Raw genomic sequence first — 25094 nt, 5'->3', positions numbered from 1 at the left:
AGGGAGGCTTTACAACTAAACCAAATTTCACCAAATTTCTCTGAGTTAATATGTGATGGTGTTTGCAGGGGTCTTAGGATGAGGGAAGAGACAAGAATGTTGACTCCATGCTTCAGAAGACTTGATTTATTATTTTATGATATATGTTATATTAAAACTATACTAAAAGAATAGAAGAAAATATTTCATCAGAAGGCTAGCTAAGAATAGAAAAAGAATGATTAAAAAAGGCTTGTGACTGACTGAGACAGTCTGGACAGCTGGACTGTGATTGGCCATTAATTAGGAACAACCACATGAGACCAGTCACAGATGCACCTGTTGCATCCCACACCAGCAGATAACCATTGTTTACATTTTGTTTCTGAGGCCTCTCAGCTTCTCAGGAGAAAAAGTCCTAAGGAAAGGATTTTTCAGAAAATATCATGGCTACATTAACAGTTTATTTCCCTTGTTTAAATAGCACTTGCACGGTGGTAGGACAAGCTGTCTCCTGTGAGCCTCAGACTCTCATCTTCCATTCAGGCTCCCTAAGATCCTCCCAGGCAAACACCCACTCAGAGCATCACTGGCCTCCTGCACCTCCTGCAGATATTACCCCAGGGGATGGCACATGACTCTTGTGTACTAGCTTTTAGTATCTAATATTAAACATTGCTTTTAGACAGCCAAGTTCTTCCACAGAGTTCATTTATAGAGGAGCCCTCTTTAGAGCTCCCTTTGCTCAGATGTTCTGGATTTTGTCTCATCAAACATATATTGCAAACATAAAACCTCTTTTAATTACACAAAATAGTGCATCTAGAAGATATTAAAAAAAAGGGAAAAGGAAAAATGAACTGGAGCAGTGCTTAGGGATGTTTAAAGCAAATCTGTGATAGCTTCAATAATTACCTTGTTTGTAAGGCATGAGGTATGAAAGGTCCAGGTATCAATATAATCCCCCAACACCCCATCCCATGGATGCTCATTCTGGTGTGTCTGCCTTCCCAGAAATATGTTGTTTTCCATAACAACAGCATGTAAAATTCAAAGGAAACAAGGGTGTGAAGTTTCCTTTGAGGAGGAAGAAGAGAAGGTGTTGCACTGCTGGGACTGTCATCATCGGTGGGGCTTGGCACCAAGACCTCTGGTTCTTTAAAGAAATGCTGCACTGGAGGATGTGGGAATTTACCACAGGTGGCAGGTGGGCTCAGCACAGAGCAATCCATTCTGGCTGTAAGTTTGGGAGCACTGGTTCCAGCTGCCAGGAAAATGTCTGCTCACGAGACACAGTTTTTATGTCACCTAGAGGGAGGAGGCCCATTTCTCACAGCTGCAGGACAGCCAGTGTAGAGAGTTGATAACTGCTGCTTGGCTTTCTCCTGGGTTGTCAAGCAGCACTCAGGCTCTGGTTTTCCTCCCTGTGGCTCTCCATGCACATTGCAGGGACTGGGAGAGTGTTTGCTGTGGTCATCCAACACATCCTCATTCAGAAGTGTCACTTACAGGCAATGGTGAGGCTTCTGCTCCCTTAGTGCCACACCTCTGTTAGTGTCAGCACTTCACCTGTCTGTGGTAAGAAGCCTTTTCCTCGGCAGGGTAGGTCTTCCCCCAGCAGCATAGATGCTGTAGATCTACGGCAGAGCTGCATTCTGCCACCTTGTCACTGATTTTTGAACACAAAAGTAAATGCTGTGCAGAACCATCCACAAGTAGGAGGGTTTGTCTGGAGTTGGGCACTTTCTCATCTGAGGTCTGTGCAGGCACTTGGGGGGAACAAAATTGACTATATTTCAATATACATCGTTAATGGAAGAGCTAATTGTCATCATTACTGATGGAGGTCAGAGGAGGGGCTGCTGATGGGTGTGAGGGAGAGGAGACTTTCAAGACTACAAGCTAAGAAGACGAAGCAATAATGTTATTTGCTCTCATACTGCGTGTTTTACTTTTTCCCTGCTTCAGGCCCTAGCTTTCTTGGGAAGAGTGAAATAAAGCCTACAAAGTCCCTGAAAGAGAAAGCTTCGTTTGAGAAAGGTCAGACTGGCCACCATGTGACTCTGTGTGTGCTATTTGGCCCTGCTCAGTCTGCTCAAGAGGAAGCAGTACGGCAGCAATTCTCAAACCTGTTCCAAACAGGCTCTGGCTTTCCGAGCCATGGGATGCTTGCTCCCTTGGCCTGGCCTCATGAGCAGCACAAGGGCACTATCTTTTCCTGAGCCCTACCCAAGCTCCCTTTTCTTTTCCTATTTATTTTTTAGCATGGCCTCCTGCAGGGGCAGTGCTGCGGGCAGGGAGAGCTCGGGAAGGTCAGGGACCGCTCTGTGTGAGGGACAGCTGTGCCAGCAGCCAGCGAGCCGTGCCTGGGAGTGGGGCAGAGACTGATCTTGCTGGGGTCGGTACCCTGATTGTGTCCTCTGCTCTGCTCAGCCCTCCTGGGATCAGACAGGAACGTGACTAGACATAGGCAATCCTCTCTGCAGGCATGGCTGGAGAGCGGGAAGGGGGAGCTGGACACGGTGAGAGCCAGCTCAGGGCCCTCTGAATGTCCCCTGGACAGCCCTGCACCGAGGTCCAGGAGAAACAGAGCTGTTTCCCAGCCCTTCGCAGATGCCAGGGGCATGAGAGGGTGGTCATGGAGCCCCTAAGGGAGGAGACAGGAAGAAACAGGCAGGAACTGAAGGGCCAACAAGGTGCAGGAAACCCTAAGGCTGGATCTCTGCTGTGGGCCAGTGTGAGGAGAGCTGAGGCACCAGGATCCCAGGGATTCTTACCATGGTACCTCTCCAAGACCATTTTAAAACCAGTGGCTGCTCAAGTGTTAAAACACTAAAAGCCAGTATTCTCACTGGCTCTGAGTGGCTCACATTTGGTGATTTGGGAACACTTAAGGAATGTGATCAAAATAAATAAACATTTTTGATTAAGAATGCTTTTGCAACTTCATAAGGATAGCTTTGGTGACCAGCCAAATGGTCACCAAATGAATCTTCTCCTGACACTTGAGTTTGCCTTGGCCTAATGAGAATAATGCTCTTCCTTTAAATACTAAGTGTCTGTTTAACAGGAATGACAAAAGTATTTGATTTGGTATGGAAAAAATATTCTGACCATGGTATTTCCATATCAACGACACTTGGAGGTTTTGTAGAAATAAAGAGCTTTTCTTGCATCATTTTATGGATACCTTTGGATTTCATGAACTTCAAGTTAAGACCTTGCAGTTGGCAGCATCATGCTTGTAATTCAAAACCAATTTGAGTGTTGGATTAATTTCTCACCAGGAGGTACATTTTTCTTGTTCCAAATGAGAAGAGCATTTTAAACCATGTCAGATGATCAGATTTAATAAAACAGAAGAAATCAGAATCATGAATCATATGCAAACTGTTAGAACTTTAATTAAAGTAATTGAGATATGAAAGCTATCAGACAATATTGGAGCACAGATCCCCCTCAAAGAAAGCATGGATCGTTCTTTTTAACAATGCAAAAACGTACATCTATGTTAAATACATAAACAGCACTCAATTTTAATGCAACATATACTTTTATACTTCTGACCTTAGCAGTCATTTTAAAAATGTACAAAGTTATCACCTTCATTTTTGTTTAAAGAAACCCCACATGTTTAAAGCAAAGCAGAACAGTCATTAAAAAAACATACCAGCAGCTTTAGCATGTGTACAAATTACAGAAAGCAACATTTATTTTGAGATAAACTAACTGGAATTCTACAAGTATGATAGAAAATGATGCATGAGGTAACATTTCATTTAAAATCTAGGATCCCTGTACTGTAGTTCCAAACAGCGCTCTGGCTTGACAGCTACAGTCCTTGCAAAATTGACTTGTTTAAGTAGTCGAGGATGGCTATTAGGCACACTGCTTTCATAAAGACAGCTTTATCCTAAGAAAGAATCTGATGTTGATGCTGAAAGATATTCTAAAAGAAATTAAAACCCACTGATACCTCTCAGGTGAAAGATGTATTTGCCTAGTTCTCAGATTTACCTTCAAATTATAGGAACAAACTGAAAAATGAGGCCTTTTCTCTACAGAAGTGTGTTGATAGAGAACTGACCCTAATCTCAGAGCAACTTTGGCCAAGTGTGGCTGGCTACTGCTTTTGCCTCTTTCAGCACTGTTAGCCTGCTGAAAACAGAACAAGATGTTGTCCTGCAGAATAATCCATGGTCAGAGGGCCAGGCTGGGAAGAGATGAGGCTCCCAAACATCCTTTCCCCTCTTCCCTGAGCAAGAGTCTTTAGATTTTGGGTTGCCTTTTTTTAGGATACTGCTTCCAGACACTACTTCTCACTCTCAATTCCAAAAGTATTTCTATAAAACTAAAAACAAGTCAATTTTAGAGAACCCAAAGGCACAATTAGAACATGCAAAGATGAATTCAGTATTTTTAGGCATTTCTGTGACACTGTTCCCTGTAGTACCCAAGCATCTTTCACCAGCATTAGTGAATGTTATCCTTATAGCATCCCTCTGAGCTTGGAGAACCCTCTGTGCTTGTAGTATCATGTTACAAGTGGTGCAGTCTGACCTTGCATGATGTGGCCTCTGAGCTATCTTTGCTCAGAAACTGCCTCAGAACTGAGACTTCCTGGGAGTTACCCAGGGAGCTACATGGTTTGGTTCTCCTCCATGATGGCTTCCTGCTGGGAAGAGAAAACAGTTCTTGGCTGCTGCTTTAGGTTCTGCTCAACACGGGTAGTTTCCTTCCAGACTGACCTTGTGGCTGGCCCTGCTCAAGGGTGCAAAGTTGGAGAGAGAGCTGTGTGACACTGGCTGTGTGGCACTGGCTTCTCCACTGCAAAAGGTGCAGCGAAGTTTGGTCTCTGCTGAGCTCCTAGCGCTACGAAGTTTGTGTTTCTCTAGTCACTGGGATCTACTAAGATGCCCAGTAACCTTCAAATGCCAGAGAAGCTTTCACTAAAGATGACAAATGAAGGGCTTCTTGCTCTCTTTGCCCTCCACTATGGTCCCTGCAGGGTAACACAGTGCAGGGTGCTTGCAAAAGACACTTCAGCTCTTTCATTTGCAGCCACCAGTCCGTCTGTCCGCATGCACACACTCGGTCCTCTGCACTCACATGTGCTCCTCCTCAGGCACTCCCAAAAGCTTTCTGTCCCATGCAGGGGAAACAAGCCTTTCCCAAAGGGAATGCTGCTGAGCTCTGCTGCCCAAACCCCATGAAATGCATTTCAGCCATTCCACCAGAGAGAGCCAAATCCACTTTGAATTTCTGTGGCGTGTGGTGGTAAAATCCCTGTCAAACAGCACAGGCAGTGCAGGGGGCTTTGACACTACTTGCAATCCCAACTTCAAGTCTCTTATCACAAACCTTCCATAGGTGTTTGGCTTCACAAAACTAAGGCAGAGGCAGTAACACCACAAAATAACCCAAATTATCTAAAATAAGGGAGCAGACAGAGCAATGTTCTGAAAGATCAAAACCTGACATGACTTCAGCTTGATTGCCTGCATGATAGTGGGGGCTGTTTCTGCCATTTGAAACACAAGTTAAGCCTTGCATCCTGTGCATTTACTTTTTAAAAATATACAAAGATATTGCAAATAATTTTATTAAACCAAGTGAAAAACTTGCTGATGGCAATAAGCAAGGAAATGTCATCTACAAAAATAGTTAACTTTTGTCGAGATTTTGCTTTTGCAGTTTTGTCATGCCTGCAAACTTGGTGGATAAAATCAGTTGATCTAAGTAACCAGTTAATTTATTGCCTGTAGTCTTCCAATTGTTTCATTATAGCTTAGGAGGGATTTTTTTGTTCATCATAATAGGCACAAAAGCAGAGTTACATTTGCTTTGGAGAGCAAACTACAAAGTTGAGCAATGAACTTTAGTTCCAGGCTCTGCAGTTCTCTGCATGTGCACATATACCTTACTTGCCACCCAGGCACTAGTCTCCTTAAAAGTTAATGATTTTTTTTTTTTTTCAGTTCTGCAATTTTTTCTTTGCATTTCTGTTGTGGGTTTTTTAATGAATTATGGATAAAGCTGCTGTTCCAATTTTTACATCCGTTCCTAAGAGGGGATTTATATGCTCTCATTTACAGGCAGGCCAAGCCATTCTATTACATAAATGTAAGTATTTACTTTGCATTACCTTGATTACAAAGGGGAGTTATGGGAAAGGGTAGCTTTTTTTTAAATGCTGAATGATGCACATGAAGAGAGGTGGGAGGAGCAGGTAATTAGTGCAAATTGCTTGCTGTTTCCAGGCAGTTTTGCTTAGGGACTTAATGGGAGAAGTGCAGTACAGTACTCAAATACTTTATCTGCAGATACAATAGCTTGTTTTTGCTTTGCTCTCATTGTGGGCTCCCAGAAGGTGGGAGGGTATTGCAAAGCTGGCTCTGCAATACCAAAGTTTTGTCATCAGCAAAAGAATCTGTGCAGCTCAACATTTTTGCTCACACATCTACATTGTAGGCCCCTGTTAGGCACTGTCTCTCAATCCTGAACTAAAAGCCTAAAAAAAGGCAAGCAATCTTAATTCCTTTAAGATGAAGGGACCTTTCTAGATTCCTGGTTGAATCAGAGAACAATTTAGGTTGTAAGGGGATTGCAGGCAGTTTTCTTGCTAAGTCCCCCTCCATTCAAAGCAGAGCCATCTTTGATACTGGACCAGGCTGCTCATGTCCAGATGAATTTTAAACCTAATGGATTACCCCTGTTAATCAGACTTTTCAATTCATTATACATTCAGTTGTGAAATACACAAAACCTGCATGTCTCAAACTATTCAGTGCTGTTCTGGGGATGCACTGCTAACTTCGCTGGAATAGTCTGGATAAAGGTTTTCACTAGAAAGTCACAAGGTGGCTGGAGTTAAGAAATTAATTTGAATTAACTCATTTAATTCTTTATTTTAGCTAAAGATTCCCCCCAATTCCTTCTACTTTTAGACTCTCCTTTCCAGCTTAGCAAATGTGAAGTAAAAAACAGTCCATCAAAGAAGAGTTTTGTTGTAAGCTACTTTTTAATCACAGCATTAGTTGACATTCAGTCAGCATGACGATTACATTTTTCTTCTCAAAATGCCAACAGACAAAATAAGCCTAGCAGGAACCTTCAGAAGAAAATGAGGAAATATCTGAAGACACTGGACTTGGAATGACAGAAAATAATGAGGTAAAACTAATAAATTTATTTGAGCAGTGACAAGGTCTGGTAAAACTAAAGAAAAGTTTCCCCTCGGGATTACAGACAAAAGAGCACCTAGAAATAGAGGGCCATCCTTCTCTTTTACTGAGATGGATTGGATGTCATCGTTATGAAATGTGGAGACTGAAGCTCATTCTCTAACCCTACAATTAATTTGCAGGAACTGCAGCCAAAATGCCCTTCTGTGCAAGTCTGTGCTCCAAGCGAGCCTAAAGCTCCATCTCTCTGCCCCCGTACTTTGTCTTTGGCCTTTTTGTTCAGAAGGTGCCAATTACTGAGAGGTCTGGCAGGGGTTTTGCTGAGGATTGCATCTCTGCACTGACAATTGAACTTGGCTCTCCAAAGCAAATCCACACAAGCTGCCTGAGCTTGGAGCCAGGGCTGCCCTGCATCCCATGCTCTCCTGCTGCTCTGCAGGGCTGCTGCAGCTTGTGGCCATGCTTGGAGCCAGTTTGCTGCTAAGCTGACAATTCTGCCTTGTTTCATGATGCTGCCAGGCTCCTATGCAGTGTGTTGCAGGGCACAGAACAAATTCAGAGCTCCTCTTCCTACCTGGGCCTCTACCCACAGCCTGTTCTGCACTGCAACCCCTCCACAGGACCTTACTCCCTTCAAAACAGATGGTTTGCTGTACTCAGTAGAAAGCCAACCATGAAAAAGGGAAGGGAATCCTAACATTTTGTGGTTAAGCTGGTATTTGGGACATGCCAATTTGCTACCAAAATTGCGATAATTTGCTCATGTTTAATTAATACTTAAGTGACATTTCCCCAGTGCAGCCCTGTGACTTACTCAGAAACTGTAAGGCACCTCCTTACTGCACATTATAAAACCTGCATGCTGGTTTATTTCTGCTTCAATCATCTCCAAAGGTGTTTCACACTCTTGTCTCTGAAGGCTCCTCTACTGGGAAGGAGGAAGTGGTGTTACACAGACACACTGCTCCTCATCCTCAGTCCTCTCCAGGGCAGGTGAAAGGGAAATGGTGTTTTCTGCCCTTTGATTCCCTCGTCTCCACACCATGCTGCTGTCTTTAGGAGGGATATACAATATCTGTAAGATTTTCAACATGTCCTCTTTATCTCCCATTCCAGCTCACTAATCTAAATCATGTTTTAGCTTAATGGTATAAGGCCTGCTGTTTCATTTACTCTTTTGTGTAGCTTAAATCGGAATTTTTAAAAATGGCTTAGTACTAGTCCCACATTGAGATTGTGTTTAGACTTGAACTCTCGTTCCAAGGAACAATTCAAAGATCATAACAAACTTGCCTGCGCAGCATTCTCCTATACACACCCATACACAAATTCCAAGGCTTTCCAAGGGTTACTGCCACTGTCCCCAGGAAACAACCAGCTGCACTCCAGGCTCTGCCAGCCGTGCCACAACCACAAGGCCTGCGTGAGGGCGGCGCCCATCCTGCCCTGCAGCGTCCCGCAGTTCTCCGGCAGGGGCCTGGCATGCCGAAAGCGCGGGACGCTCCCTTCCCCTCACCAGCCTGCAGCCCAGCACAAAGCCGTGCCCGACGCCTCTGGCTGCCCTGACTGAGAGCATCCATCCTTTCTGCCTTTTTTCCAAGCACGAGGCGCCATCCCATAAAAGAAGGCGCTTCTGCCTTCAAAAGGTTTCTGTTCGTGGGCCGTGGCCTGCCCTGAATCAGCTGCATTCATCAGCCAAGCCTCCGTCTGGGGCTGCTCCTCCCTGGCTGCACATTCGGTGGGACACTGAGCAGGAGCCAGATATAAATCTCCTGCTCAAAGGAAATATTTAGCAGCAAAATGAGTGGAAAACAAAAAGACTTCTCTGTTACTTACCCAATGCTCTCACTTAGGGCGGCTCTATCTAAAGAAGCAGGGATCTGAGCACTCCTGTGTGGAGTGCCTGTGCCAGGGGGACGGGGAGCGGGATGTCCCAGGCCTGGGAATGGCTGCTGCACCCACATGGCTTCGGGCCCAGGCCCAGAGATGCACAGCTTTGTCCATCGTGTCCTTGGTGAGCCTGAGAGCCTGCTTGGGTCAGGGAGGGGAAAAACCTGCAATGTTTTCTCTTAATTCTGAAAAAGGAAAGCTCAAGACACATTAACACAATTTTATGTACTTATTAAAAGCTGAGGAACATTAATCCACAGCTTATCGGTGTTCTGCCCTTATTTCCCTCTGTGTGAGTTGCTCTGCAATACAAGCTGTAAGATGCAGATCAACTTTTTTTTCTCTTTTTATTGTAACTTGGATTGTGTAATGCGGTCTGGAAAGGCCAGGTCTCCACATGAATTCACTGAGATGACGGTGCTCCATCTCTCTGACACAGAAACAGGACGGGTTTCTATTGCAAAATAATTTCCACAGAGATAGATAACCATTTCATAGGCAACAGCACAAGGGAAACACAGCTAAGCCATTGCACTAGAACTCAAGGAAGTACTTTTGGAAAGGAGGAAGTGCAGGACAGGGCATGTGCCAGCATCTACCTGACAGAGACACTGTCAGTGATGCTCTCACTGGGGCTTTGGCCACAGAGGATGTCTGCCCACTCCCAACCTGCAGCACATCACACACTGGCTGCTTCACCAGCCCAGCTCAATTTGCCACTAACAGGCAGCAGGAGGTCTCAGCAGGTTGCTGAAGCTCTTGCCAACAGTCCCAGAAGCAGGCCCAGTGTCTGCAAGGGTCAGAGGGAGAAACCCCTCCTCACTGAGGACCCTGCCTGCCCACCAGCGGGACCAGCACGAGGGGCTGGCTGGGACCCGCTCCCTGCAGAAACGTCATCACATTCTGTTAATCCAGCAGAGAAATGTAAAGAAATACATGACCTGCAGGAAGCAGAAAGAGATGCAATGCACATGTCCTTATGTCTCTGCTTCAATTCTTGCCCAAATTTCACCACTCCTGTGCTCACTCAGTATCTTGCAAAGTAAAGGACTAAGTAAGTATTACACACACAATTGAAAATTTATCTGTTACAGTGCCATTAGTTTAGCTCTGTATGACCAAAAATAAATTTTTAAAAATCTGTTTATCATTTATCTAAAGTACAAGCCTCAGTGTTATCTTTTGTTTCAGATTTTTACTTTTTGGTGCAGTCATTACCTTGAAACCTACACTGGTAAGGCTCAAAATTCTTCAAAAGTACTGCTGTTTGAATTTTAGTCATGTACCAAAAGAAATGCACACATTACACAAAAATATTTTCCTGCTTCATCTCGACAGTTCCTGAAAAACTGCATCTTGTGGACTTGGAGACAAATGTACTGGAGAAACCAAAACGACATGAATAGAGGAGACCTCAAATGGTCACTGTGATCTGTGACTGTCTATATACACCTTATATACATATGACTGTCTGAGAGCCTGTGTTCATGACTGTGTACAGTTTACATCCTGCACACATTAATTTGTCTGAGGGTTTTTTTAAAAAAAATTGTTTTACTCTGCTGTCAAAAACTATTTACCCTGTGGTGACACAGTAAACATGGTTACTGTTTTTAGTCTTACCCTCCTAGTGCCACTGCTCATTAACCATAAACTGATTTAGCAAATCTGTCAGTTAACACTAATTTCTATTTTTTTTCTTATTGTATTTGCATATGTAACAAATTGGTACAAATCTTTCCAATAAAATGTAAAGTTCATTGATACAATGCCTTTAATGATGGCCATAACTGGTTACTAGTCAACTCAGTAGTTTTGTAGAGACATTTTTAGCTGAACTTGGAAAAATAGGAAACATATTGTAGTTTAAAATAAATGTACATAATATACAATATATATATATATTTATACACATGTGTATGTCTACATACACATATACTGATAAAACATTTAAAGTAATGTTTAGTTTTGATCAGTTCTCTGACTGCTGGGACTACCTGGCAAATAAATCTAGAAACAGAATTTGTCCACAATTAAATAATAATTTCCACAACTTAGAAAAATATACTTTTACTAAATAAGGTTTAAATTAATTGATTTAAGAATATAGGATGGAGGATCATGGTTTCCAGACTCTGACATGATTAAATCTGAAAGGACCCAAGCTACTACAGACCAGTAACAAGCGCTGCCCTGCAGCCCAACACAGAAGAGCACAGAAACACAAACTGCTGCCACAGCAGCACTGGTGACACCCAAAACCTCCCTGCTTCCCTCACCTCTTACACAGCCTTCATTTCCACCCAACCTGAGTCTCCCACCCGACCTCACGCTGAATTTAAGGCGCACTCCAGCCACAAGCACAGCTCCGCAGGGCTGATGGGGATGGCTCCTGGCTCCCACTCAACACTGCCTCGAGAGCCAATGGATCATCAAAGCCCCTAATTTTCAGCTTGGAGGACCATCAGTACTTGAGCTTCACCACATGGATTTTGATCTACTGCATAGGTAAATACATTACAGCAAAACATACATTGGTGTGTGTGTGCGTGCATGTGTATAGTAGCATATATACACATGCACACACACGTGAGTATGTGTACATCTCTGTATAAAAAATTTCATGGAACTATGTCTAGTAATGTTATCTAGCATGGTATCCTGCATACGTTATCTGATTTTACTCTTTTTTAATATAGAGGCACCAGAAATAATTATAGAGAACAAATCAACCTTTAAAAATTAAAGTTAGGTCAGTGGACAAGAACTTTGGTAAAGCTCGTCAATATTTATTTTTGTTTTATTCAAATACAGTCAAAGTCTATCAGTTGCCATCACCCTCTTCACAAGAGGAAAGTGCATGTTTTTTTCCGAAAGAAAATTATATGTAAGGTGGGACTTAATGATTCAAGAAAATTCTGAATTAAATGTTAATATTTTTCAAAAGATTACTATCTTTCCGATGGAATGAAAGCTAAATAGAGTTCTTGTCCTGTGTGTATTTTATTTATCAAATGCATATATATATATATAAAAATATATATATATGTATGTCTCTGTTCATGTACCTGTGTGTGTATATACACATCCACACACTTTCCACCTGAGAGAGGAACCTGTTTTTCTCCACTTTTTATGGGGAGACTCCCATGTTCCTCCCTGTCTTGTACCCTGTGCAGTATAAGCTCTAGTGATGAGGCCAAACAAAAAGATATAGTTCACCACAGTATATTAGTTTATGTAGCAAAGTCATTTTCAAGCAAGTAAAATAAAGCTCTGTATTCCAAACTTCTTTTCCATTTCTGATCAAGAAAAGGAAGGAGAAGGGGAGAGGGGAGGGAGTGGGGTTATGGCAGTAGCATTGAGCCAGTGGCACGTGGCGGTGCGAGCGTGCGAGCGCAGGTCCGCACACACACAGGCGCAGAGGAGCAGGGCTTTGGTTGACAAATGCAGATTGTCCAGAGAAGGTGGATGCATAAGTAAGGAAGACTCTACAGTGATGCAATTGTATCTTTTACGCGTGCATGGAGTGAGAAAAAAAATTCAGTTGGAAAAAAAAAAAAAGAAAAAGAAGCAAAGACCTCTTTTTAGGTCCCTCATCAGTGAGAGCATACTCAGTATGCTAGAGAATTTATCTGAAACCTTTTAAATCAAGGCCTCTTTATTACAAAAATAAAAACGAACAAACAAAAAAGTATGAGAGACGACAAGATGCTGAAGCGTCACTCCAATCGTCCCTGCAGAGAACAATTGCATCCCATTTCTTATTCATTCTCTTCTCTCATTTCTACGATGTCTGTCATTTCCTCCGTGTGAGGCATGTCAGTCATTGCAGAGTCTTCACCTTCTGCAGCTGTCTCATTCTCATTCCTCTTCTTTTTCTAGATTGAAACAAGCATCCAGAAACCTATCAGTAAGTTGTGCATGAACACACTCCCATCAGCTTTGGACACTGAGGTGGGAGAAGTGAGGTGAGAATATGGTTTGTTAGAGTATGTTATTAAAAACTAGAATATTTGTGTCATATTTGTGGCTTGCCACTAACGACTTGGCTTAACTTAGAAGATTTCTGTAGCCTTTCTGGGGCTCAGTTTTCTCCTTTCTAACATAAATGCAATCAGGCCTTTCTTATGCTAAGCGACATCCAAAACAGGCTTCAGCAAGACTGGAGGGAAAAGAGCATCTGGAATCTTTTGCATCACAGACTTCTTATTTAAAAAAAGGAAGGAAAACAAAATGTGAGGGAAGAAAAGCTTCTCTCAGGAGGGAGGCGAGGTGGCAACCTAATTTCTCAAATGTCAAACTTCAGGAATTTTACAAGATGTGAGCATTCTGGCTTTTCTTAGCGTTGCTGATCCACTGTGATCTCTTGCCTCAGCAAAGCAAAGTAATATTAGAATATTTTTGGCCAGAAGGAGCAGGAGGTCATTCAAGAGTCCTATGATTCATCCAGGATGTCCTGGATTAGTAAAGCTAAGAAGAGTTCAGGCCCCTAAAAAACAAGTTGAAGCATCTGTTCCTTATTACCCATTTCTCAGCAGGCTGACTAGTTTTACTGAAAACAATTGTACCGCTGACAAAATATTCCCACAGGTATTATTGATTCAGCTGAGATGGGTGTATTAGAGTTCCAAAATTTCAGAGGTGTCTACATAACATTTGATCTGCAGCTCTCCAACTGCAGGTCAGAGTAACCTGGTGTAATAGAGCTACTGGTTGGCTCTGCCACTGTGACACTGAATAAGAATAAATTAGGCTGGCACAATTATTACTCCTACTACCTGCACTCACCACTGAGAAAAATGAAGCGCAATGTCCCTGGCCAGAAAGACTCTGTGAGCTACTATGGTAACAAACTAGCAACAAGGATGTTGTGAAAACAAAGGTCAAGACAAGCCATTTCAGTGTCCTAAAGTTTTACTCTTTGGTTCTCAAGGCAAACATGATAAATTATGACAGACATTATGATTCTTCTGCTGTCTTATGAACCTTGTACACTTTGAACTCGTGCCATGGCCTGCACTGTAAACACATATCAAAACTGATTTTAGGTGGTTCCAATTTAAGGCTTTTAGGTATTCCATCTTCTGTAGTTTGGTTTTTTGTTTTAAAATAGAAGTGGTAGGTATTTCCACTTGGCACTTTCTAAGCAGTCTAATGAAAAAAAAAAGTCACTGCATAGATTATATTTTCTGTTTCCATCCACAGAGTCCTCCTGTACTACAGAATGACATACACACCTTGCTGGTTCTGCTTGGAGCTGGACCTAGAGCCCTACATGGTGCCTTGAACACATAACTGAAAGGGAACAACATGCAGGTACTGCAATGTACCCAGACACCCAGCCAGTATTTACCCTGTGTTTGACCTAATTTAGTAGAATCTTCTTCAAAATCCATATTTCACTGCTACGCCACACATGCAGGATTGTAGTGCTTAAAGTATGTAAAAAAGCACCTGTTTAATTATTTATAAGCTCTAATTGTCAACTGCTGCAGGAGTATGTTTTGTTTTAAGCCACTCCTCTGGACAGCAAAAAACCATAAGCATCTGTGCTTCTTGTTGACTTTCAGCAGAGCTGGTTTTATAAAGAAATAAAAGTGTATATACAGAGATATATGTACTACATAGTGTATACCCACAGATGTAAATGTATACACTATGTAGCACTACGTAACACATTCCATGGGAAAGAACTTGGAACTCCTTGGAACTTTAAGGCTTCTTCCAATCCAAACAATTTTGTGATTCTATGATTCTGTATACATATAGATACACATATTTTAAGCTTGGATGAGTAGTTCCTATGCCTACATAAAGATGCTGAGTTGTACTGCAGCAGCAAATATACAGCACAAAACTGCTGGTGGTAAGGACAGGATATCCATGATACACATGTTTTGAGGAGCAAGAGGCTCTCTGACTGCAGACCAGCATGTCCCATGGCCTAGATGCCCATTAACAGCTGGAGGGCACCTTTTGGTTTTATTTCAACCCAAAGACTTTCCCAGCTGCACACTTCTGAGACTTGACAGGGAAGCAAACCAAAGTGAGGATTCTGGGGAGTTTCATTGCTAAAGTGTAACTTAATCTGAACTAAAACCCACTCTATTCACCACCTGCTTTCATCAGATGCCACAGAGACGAATTCTTACCTGTTTCCTATAGACGTAACAGGCTGCTATTGCAACCATGGTGGATTCTCCTACAAAACCAGCAAGAAGGGATCCTACTCCAAGAGTGGCTCCATGAACTCTGTTGGAGGCATAGAAAGAAAGCAGTCGTTGTGTGAGAGTGCATGATTCATAATTACATTTTCACTGGCATATATAACCACTCTGATGATAGAAATATTTTCGTCAGACACAATACACTGCCTAAGAGAATAACTGGTATTTTAAAGGACTCGTTTGTTTTTAATGGCTACACTGTTTAGTAAAAGAAGCACACTGAATCAAATTATGGACTAAGAATTTAAAGTCTTGTACAGAGTGCTGTAGAATAGATTATTAAGCTTATAAACAAGATATTGTTCCATTAGCTTTCTTAACAGTGAGTTTAATAACATGGAAATAAATTCCCCTTAGGATACGTTTTTGCCTCTTTGACATTTGTGTATTTTTTCCAAAGGGACATCACAATTGTGCCTGTCTAGAGCAGTCATGCTTGTACATTTGTAAATGTTTCTTTTCCAGATAGTGACACTCTTTAGGCCTTGTATCATGGTTAGTATTTGGAGAAAATGTTCCCAGCTATGCAAATTCAGCTATCAAGTGTCAGGGAAGAGGAATGAAGAGGAAAGCAAATCCTGGGGTTCTGTGAGGAATAATGATTTACCCTAAGTAAGGCAGCACAATGAGACTGGTGATGAGGACGATAATCCGCAGCACTGAGCTGGGTGCCAACACAAATGTCTTCTTCAGAGTCATCAGCCAACCAGTCAAGTGTGCTCTGACAGTCACTGTTCATAAACAGGGGAGAAAAAGAAGCAAGAATAGTAAAAAAATAAAGTCAGTAATTTCATATGCAGCTTTTCCATGCAGAGAGCACTGTTCAGAAATAACCACTGCAAAACTTACTGCTGGTAACTTTGCACCCTACTGGAAAGCAAATAGATCTTATGTTCAAATTGCCCTAATATACTGATTTGGGAAAATGAAGAAAAAAAAAATCTGTTATGGACAGCACTTGTTCCTAAAAGCTGTTCTCTTTTAGAGAACAATTTATTGGTCGGTCCATTCTGTTTTCTTCATTAAAAAACCCCAAACTATCCCCTTCCTTAAAGAGAAGTTCTACCAAGGAAAAACTTCCATCTGGCTCCTGTGTGGCACATGGTGTAACAGGTACAAAAAGGGTATCTACATGTACTTATTATTGTATTTGTAGTTTACCTTTATTATGAAACTGTCTTGTCACATAAGCAGAAAAGACTAAAAGATGTTGCATTTAATTACAGAGATAGAAATCTGAAATAATTTCATTATTGTTGTCCACCTTGTCTTGCTCTTTGATAGAAGTATTAACTTTTATTATATAATGCTTATGCTCTGAAGGAGCCAGCAAGGTTACAGAACTTTTATTTTCTTTATATTTTTTTACCTGGAAGTGGAAAAAAGGAGAAGATGCGCAAAGGAACGACACACAGCTCTGCAAAAGCGAAGTCTACTCCAATTATGTCAACTAAAATCTTCTCTGACACGTTTGGCGTCCAAAACATCACAAAACAGAGCTAGAAAGAACAAAATTAAAAAATCTTTATATTTCAGAAGGGAAGCACAAGGAAAGGTAGGCCCTCCTGGACTAAAATATTTGTTTACTTATGAGTAGATAACTCTACTAATGGTAAATATACATAGTATAGATTTATATGTAGCTTGCATTTGAATACATGTGTGTACATAAGAGAGATACCTTAACTTCAGAAGCAATTCCTACTCTTAATTTTCCTCACATACCAAGTGTGATGCATAGAGAAAGAATTTTTATGGTTTCTGCAAGTGGTTGTACTTGAATGGTCTATTGTTATTCAAACAGTAAACTCGCAGATTTTTACAGCATTTGATCTGGTTAAAACACTTGTACTCCTAAACAGATTATCAAATTTTTCAGTAACTAAAGATTTGAAGTCCTCCAAGATCCAGAGATCTGACCTGAATCTAAGACTAGGGGTTTAAATTTGCTGCTGGAAAGAGTACTGTTGGTATGCAGTAAGTCTGCAGCAAGGCAAAGGTGTTCAGCACAGTCCTGCAGACATGGTGCTCTCAGGCTACAAATCCACTAAGTCTTGTTATTTTCATTAAAGAGTGTGCTGTTTACTCCATACAGGAAAGGGAGATTTCCATGAAAAACCCATGGCAATTGGTACAGTGGTAGTACATGCTGTTTAATTTTTTGGCCAGTCCTGAGGTTTCCATCTGAGCTGAAGGGGGTGTGGGCAGCTGCAGGTTTGGCTTCTGCTCAAGACACTCACTGAAGAACAGTCCTAACAGTCCTTACAGGACTTTCCCTATAAGAAAGCATATCTTCAGGTATAACTACTCTGTAATTTAATTTGATTTTGTGATATAAAAAATTACTTCTTATTGTTACAATATTCTTATGACAATTATTCTTGTTATTCTTATATCGTTATTTATTGTAAAGTGAATATTATGGAAGTAAGCTGACTGAATGGTGCAAAACTGGGGACCTTAAATGCTCTGGCATTTAACCTGACTCCTCTTGTCAGGTTACAAATCTGTGTATCCTGTAAAATATGCACATTGGCTGTACAATAGAGTCTGTAAGACTCTATAACCACTCTGTGTACAATTTAGCCTACCACCTAGGATCATAGCAGCTAGGTCTTTTCTTTTTATCCAGTTGTCACATCCCTACATGTTCAGATGACTTTTCAAACTAGTCTCTGAAGTCCTACCACCTCTTAGACAGCTGGGATATCATTCTCATTCTTTGATAGGGTGTCAGAAGTTGTTCTTTCTGCTTAGCCTCCAAGCACCCAGACTGCAGGAGCTTCCCAAGGTCTGTCACTGAATGGCCTGTGGGAGGTCCTGTGTTCTGACCCTCTGTGTGGTGAACAAAACATTTCACATTCCTGCATAAAGGTCCATCTTCAGTTTTCTTCTCCACTTCTTAGGGTAGGAACTACTATTTTTTTTGTTACAATTGCATGTTTTACTTGACTAATTTGATACTGTCTTGCAGTGTATCTCCATCACCTCTACACAGAACAGTAAGTGGAGGAAGGCAAGAGCAGAAGACAAAAGAACTGAGCACTTCTTGTGCCAATCTACTTGTACAGGGTATGACTGAAGCAGAGGGGACATCTAGAGCAGAGGGGGTTGTATGGTTGAGAATTCAGTTATTAAAAAGTAACTGTACAACAACAGAGTGAATTCTTTCATTGCTGGAGACACCCTTAGGCAGACTGCAGTCACTTGCACTCATTGCAAATCACCCACAAAGCAGTCATACAGGTAATATTTTGTCAAATCTTTCTTCAAAGCCCAGGAAATAAAGTAAGATATAAAGATGCCCACTCTTCATTTATAATTTGCTCTTTTCATGAAAGCAAGGACCTTTACACTGTTTTCACTGCACAATGCCATTTAGTGCCCTAATGAGCAATATAGTTGCTGCTGCTGCCAGATTCCACACGTGTATGCTAACAGCAGTGCCTGCCCACTGCCAGCAAAAGGCAAACAGAGCAGTCTTTCCCTCTGCAACAGCCACTGAAAAGTGTTGAATATGGTTAGAGAGGCAGGCAAATGAGTGACCAAAGGTACTGTACTCAATTCTGCTCTCTCAAGGTTTCCTTCTGGCCCTAACAGAAACAGAGTCAATCTCCACCCCGCTCCCACCAGAGTAAGGTCAGGTTGCCAGTCGGGGAGAACGACTCACACCCAGGTGGTGAGTGGTCACTCCCCCTCAGCTGTTGCAAACTACAGCCTTCCCCCCCCCTGACCAGCAGAGAGCTGTGCTGGTAAATGGCTGCAAAGAGCACTTACATAGCAGCTGGTGGGTAAAGACTGCTAAGATCAAGAATAAGCAGTTTGAGGAGGTGAGGCATGGCAGCAGAAGGACCTTCTATTTTTGTCTCAGCATGCTTCTGTCCTTTTGGTTGCAGTACTGATAACTAGTTTCATTTTGCTAAGAGAGCCCTCTCTATCATCTTATGGGATGATATTCTCAATGCCCAGAGGGAACAAAGCATCAGGAAAATAAATTATTGCTTTGCATCATTTGAGCCCTCTGCAATTCAAATCCTAGAGTGCTTGTGACTTTACTGTTTCAAAGACAAAATGTAGTGGAAAAAACCCAGGCTCTACTTCAGGCAAAGAATAACACTAAACATGCAAAGCAGGAAGGTATTTCAGTTGCTAATTTTGTTACAGATGCCATGTTCTGAAAATAGGATGAAGTCAGCTTTTTTGTGATTCTGGTCCTTAGGATGATTGCTGTTATCTCAGTGAAAGGTGATGCCTGACAGAAGACTGGAGAAGATGGTAACAGTAGTCCAGGAAAATCTGGCACAGACAATTAGAGATTGGCTCTACTGGAATACACAGTGCCAACTTCCTGTGACTCAGATCAGGAAAGACTTTAGGAAGCAGATTTACCAAGAGGTAAATTATTACTACTGTTACTAATTATTATTACTGTTTCCTATGTTTCTCCTAAGTTAACCCTGTTTTTACCCCCACTTGCATTTCTATGCACGTCTGCAAGGTTAAATATAGAATAAATGGCTTGGTTAGAGTTACAGCTATGCCTTCATTTAATCTAATCAAGAGATGAAGACTAAACAGTGAAAGCTTCTGCAGAGGCAAGCAATGTGCATACAGAGTGGCACTGCAGCTTCAGGCTGCAATTGTATTTTGCTGTTGAGTGTTGTACCTGGCAACTCTGCTGAGGCCAAAGCATTTCAGTGTTTTGGGAATAAGGATTTTTCTTGTAGAATTCTAGCAACAGAGCTTATTTGATTTTCTGATGCCTTATGGTATGAGTGCAGCATGATATTAATAAAGGATAGTTTTGTTAAAGACTTTGATTATTTAACTGGAATGTCAACTGACCAGTGATGAGTGTTTTAAAAATACAGGAAGAAACAAAGGTGTAAATAGCAGAGTGGAATGCTACAGAGAATAAGCAGTTCTGCATAAAGACTGTTGTATGTATTATCAATTACAGTATCAAGAACAGTTACCTAACCATTTCTAAAGATGTTTTAGTAATTTCAATTGATCTGAAGGGTTTTGGGTTTTGGTATTTTGCCCTCAATTGTTCTACATTAGTAAAATTTGAAAAACTTTACTAAATGTGTCAACAACTCACAGCACCATAAGGAAACTAGTGCAGCTGTACTAGCTCACATCAAAGCTCCAGCTAGATTAGTACTATCTCCCTGCTAAAGGTCACTGGGAGATGCCGAGGGGAAGGGCACAAAAAGCAGGGCAAGTGTAGTGGAAGAGATCCCTTTCCCAGGCTGCATGGGAGTTATGGCTTCAGGAGCTCAGTAATCCTGGTGCACCTTCAGCCCATGCAGGTTTTATGCTCTGTTATCTAATATTAGTGACTTTTTTTTTCAATACAGTTGTGCATTAAAGTAGAAAATGCTCTCACTTGTGGCTTAGACACCCTCCTCAAAGAGGTGTGCCTATTTTTATGTGGAACCTGGCTATCTTCAGCTAACAAATTCCATGTCTAAACATATTCAAAAGTCAAAATTAAAAACTGCTGCTGCCACCAAGCCTAAGAGAATGCAACAAATCTTTTTTTCCAATAGGGAAAGTACAGAACTGCTAGTGTTCAGTTCAATTTCTCTTTATTCTCTTAAGTACAATTATAGCATTTGACTTTCACAAATGATTGTGGTGAAAGATTGTTCATGAGATTTTGTTTCAAAGGCTGCATGTGTGATTCTGAATGCTTCTAGTTCTTGAAAAATAACAGTCTTTTCATAGACCTTGCATCTCCTGGAATCTATTTCCATTTATTCTAGTTGCTGACAGGGATTACTAAACCTCAGAGACCCACTACATAATGCATTATAATACATTATGCTAACAAAGGCTATTGTCATGTGTATAGCAAACTGCAGGGTGCCAGACTGATTTGCTTTTCAGCACTTGGAGAAAACTGCCTATTTTTTGAGACGTTCATTGATAAATATAAAGCACAAAATAGTATCCCAGTGAGCTATGAACAACAGTACAACTTTTCTAGTCTTTGTGCAGTCTTCAGTAAGAAGAAACACTGGCAGATGACAGAGACATGGTATGGTTCTATGTTCCTCAGAAAGAAATTAAGGAATCCAAAATGGATGTTTTTAAAAATAGGTTACACATATGCCAACCTGGAATGAGTCTGGAATAACAGGTTTTATTGTGGAAGATGGTTAACCTGGTAAAGGTTATTCTGTGATGAAATGCAGTCCCTGTTTTTCTCCTGCAAAAAAAATCTCAGCATATGTTTCATATCATTTGTTGAACCTGATATATTTGCAGAAGTATGGCTGTCCAAGTCAAGTGTTTTATCCTAAAGATATTGTTGTATGTGTGTATTGAGGATTGCAGCTTAATTTAACCCATGCCTTGTTCATTTCCTATTACCATTTATGCTACATGGTGCCCAGTGAGGGCAGAGGAAACCCACTTTGAAAATTATTGCACATCTCAGCTTTGAATTGCACCTAGGATCTTTGGGATAGTATCAGCTAAGTTTAGAACTTTTACTTTTATGGAGGAACATAAATCACATGATTTAGCCTTTTGAACTGTGCAATAAACAAATCAAAAAGTAGCCTGAGTCTTATGTGGTTGGATCTCCTGATTTGCCAAATGTCTCCATGGCCTCTCTCTTTCTGACATAAACAGAACTTCCATAATTCTCTCTCCTTTCAGAGCTTGTATCACACAAGATGAGCTGATTTCACAGATACATTTTTGAAGTCAAGATAATATCTTGTTCTAACTAGTGTCCATGTCAAATGCTGGATTTCTCTTCTCTGTTCAATAATCTATTTTGTAAGATGTTGGGAAAAAAAAGTTGTTTAAATAGTCAGTGCTAAATAGCGTTTTTACGGCTATTTCAAATCCATACCTTCATCAACCTTAAAAATTTAGTTCTCTAAGTGACTACATAGTACTGGAGCTTTTCACTCAAAATCTTACTCTAGCATCTTATTGTCAAAAGAAAAAGATGCACTTCTGTATTTTTATGAAGTAAAAAATAAGTAAAGACAGTTTGTAACTATTAACTGCTTACTAGTATGGAAGCAACAGTAAAGTTAATAGTTACCCCCCTTTTCAGATTCCCCTGGAGCTGTGCTTCCGTGTTGAATAGAGGTGTGGCACAGAATACAAAGTCCTAATACCTCCTGAAGCTACCATGCACCTCTCAGGTAGCTGAAAAATACAGAAGGAATTCAACATGGCTCTTATGAAGGAAGACTATGCAGCTACTCATTGATTTAAACACAGAAAAATAAAACACAGAGCTTTTGTGTTTTATTGTGGGCCAAGAAATCATAAAGTCTAGGTTTTATCACAAAGGCATGATTGCCTGTTGACAGGAAATTGTATCCAATTTACCATGAAAATAATAAAGTAAAAACCTTGTTGTCTCTAAAGACTTAAGTTTTTTTTTTTTTTTTTTAGTTTGGTTGGTAGCTGTTTTCGTTTTTTGAAGCACAGTTCTATAAAGAATCATAAGATTCTTTGCAATCTGGGGAGGAATTACTGGGTTTCACACAACACCTGAGGCCAGCATCACTGCCTGGCTACAGAAGCTTGCTGCAGACCATAACCTGGTCCTTGCCGAGCCTGCAGACTCGTGCTATCTTTGCTGTATTTCCTGTCAGACAGCAGCCTTTGCAGAGACACACCTGCAGGTACACAGAGAACAACCTGAATTCATCATCCCAAATTGTTGGAGACTCTGAGGCGTTAAGTCATGGACCACAGGATATTCTGAGCTGTAAGGGACCCACAAGGATTATCAAGTCCAACTGGCCCACACAGGGATTTATCCCACAACCTTAATGTTATCAGCAGCATGCTCTAACCAACAGAGCAAATCTCAGGGCCAAGGCTGCTGTAGTCTGATGCTCTGTTGAGACACATTATGATGTGTGTTCATGGGCCACGTAACTCAGAAATGGTCAGAAATTGGGTCCTTGTGTGGGAAATGTGAAGTTTTGAGGAACAGACTGTCCAAAGCCCAGGGAATTTGTTCTGACTTCACTGCTCTGCACAAAGGCTGGACCTGATGAACTCCTGAGGCCTTTCCAACCTGAAAAATTGTGGGGTCCCATGAAACAAAAAGCCCTGGATCTGTGAGCAGTAAAAACGTCAGACCGCAGTCACATCTGAAACTGATTTATGATAATGACTTGAATCACAAGGACATTCTCTGACAATGATGATCCCTCAGGCACATGCAAGTCAGTATAGATTTCTGTGCACTGTGTTCTGTGCAGGGGGTGTAAAGCTGCAATCAGCCTTCATAAAATTTGTCAAGTGGCAGAGGAACCAGAGCCTGCTTGTGGGAACATCCCCTAACTTTCTATCTCCTCCTGAAATAATTGGTTTATACATATCTAAATCTCCCCCCACCTCCCCCGGCTTTCCAGAGTGACAGAGCACTACATTCTTTAGGAATAAAGGCATGTCCAGCAGCTGCACAATTCACTGATGCTCTGATAGCATTAACACAATGCCACATCTGCTTTCTCCCCAGCTGCTGCTGAAAGTACTTAGGTGGTATTTTCCAGGCTGTGTTGGGTCACTAAATTATTTAAGGTAGTCATTATATCTTCCCAATGAATTATGCTGCCTAATTTTTTTACAGAAAGAAGAATATTTTACTTCACTTATAAAAAGCCTTAATAAACCAAAGATGTCAGATTTCTGGTCTCCTTTTGATAACTGTCCATCTCCCATCTTAGTAACTTTCTTCTGTCCCTAGTTTTTTGCACCCCTTGCTGCTCTTCCTACTGTGAACATGGAGTCTGAGCAGAAACATTGCTGCAGGGACAATTTTTGATGCTTCCTTTTCTGCCTGCTCCAGCCACTCATGCAAAACAGACCCTTTGTGTGAAACCTGAACAATCATGAAGGAGACATTAATCTCCACCTCACTGGAGCAAACAAGAAACCTTTGTTCCAGGACAAAGGCTCAATGCAGTACCATGGACAGGACAAGGCCCTTGGGAGGATTTCATAAAGTCTGCCTCTGGTGATCCAGCATCTTCCTGTGCAGGCAGGAATGCTTACATTCACGTCTGAAACAATTTTTACTGAAATGGGAACTAAACCTGACCTTGAAAAGGTGAAAAGCATCTTGAGCAACTATCTGCCAATATGCCCTTTTCCAAATGGTATTCTTTGCCAACATGCCATTTTCAACTGGTTTTTTTTTGTTTGGTTTTTTTTTTTTTGGGGGGGGGGGGTTGTTTTTTGGGGTTTTTTTTTGTGCCAGCAGCCCGATGATTAAAAAAAGTCTTGGAGTTAAGGGATGGGCAAAATCAAAGAAGTCAAAACAAATTGCTCCACTGGATGAGTAGATGAGTTTTTATTACTCTAAAAGGTGTCCTTGACCTTAGTCTACAACAGTATGGTCTACAACAATAAAGTCAAAACAAAACAGATTAAGTCTTCAAAGTTAATGCTGCTTTTTTAAAGTATGGATGTTCTTGATAAGACTTGTGAGATCTTTTTAATACAATAAGGCTGTAATGAGACCATTGGTGAAGTAAGATTTGAGAGATTTGGAGAAGTTTGGAGAGTTGTCTGTGTTTTTCATGCTCTTTCTTTGTATACTCACAAGAGATAAGGACACCGAACTCTGTCACCCAGGGAATTTCAAATATTGGTGTGGTCAGAAGCTGTGGTTGTATGCCCAGAGAATGACCAGATTCTTGTTGTGACATTTATTCCTGTGGACTTTACCGTCTCTCAGTCCAAATTTGCCATGACTTTAGTAAAGCTGGGTTGTAACCTTTGATAATAAAGCAATGCAGAGATGCAAAACAAAGACAGC

At 41.2% G+C, this 25094-nt stretch overlaps 1 protein-coding gene across 1 annotated transcript in view; it reads right to left on the bottom strand.

Moving 5' to 3' along the window:
- Positions 1–6981: 6981 nt before the first annotated feature.
- ANKH (ANKH inorganic pyrophosphate transport regulator) overlaps positions 6982–25094 on the bottom strand; it is a 103851-nt gene continuing 85738 nt past the window's right edge. The window contains exons 9-12 of the mRNA XM_059483081.1: positions 16653–16782; positions 15891–16014; positions 15209–15308; positions 6982–12934 (exon numbers count right to left, since the gene is read on the bottom strand). Of these exons, the coding sequence (XP_059339064.1) occupies positions 12818–12934; positions 15209–15308; positions 15891–16014; positions 16653–16782 (471 nt within the window). The 3' untranslated portion in view covers positions 6982–12817. The remainder of the gene's footprint in view (positions 12935–15208; positions 15309–15890; positions 16015–16652; positions 16783–25094) is intronic.

The sequence above is a fragment of the Ammospiza nelsoni genome, chromosome 1 (assembly GCF_027579445.1).
Source record: "Ammospiza nelsoni isolate bAmmNel1 chromosome 1, bAmmNel1.pri, whole genome shotgun sequence".
NCBI lineage: Eukaryota > Metazoa > Chordata > Aves > Passeriformes > Passerellidae > Ammospiza > Ammospiza nelsoni.
The sequence above is the reverse complement of the archived record's forward strand: the minus strand, read 5'-3'. Positions and strand labels throughout refer to the sequence as shown.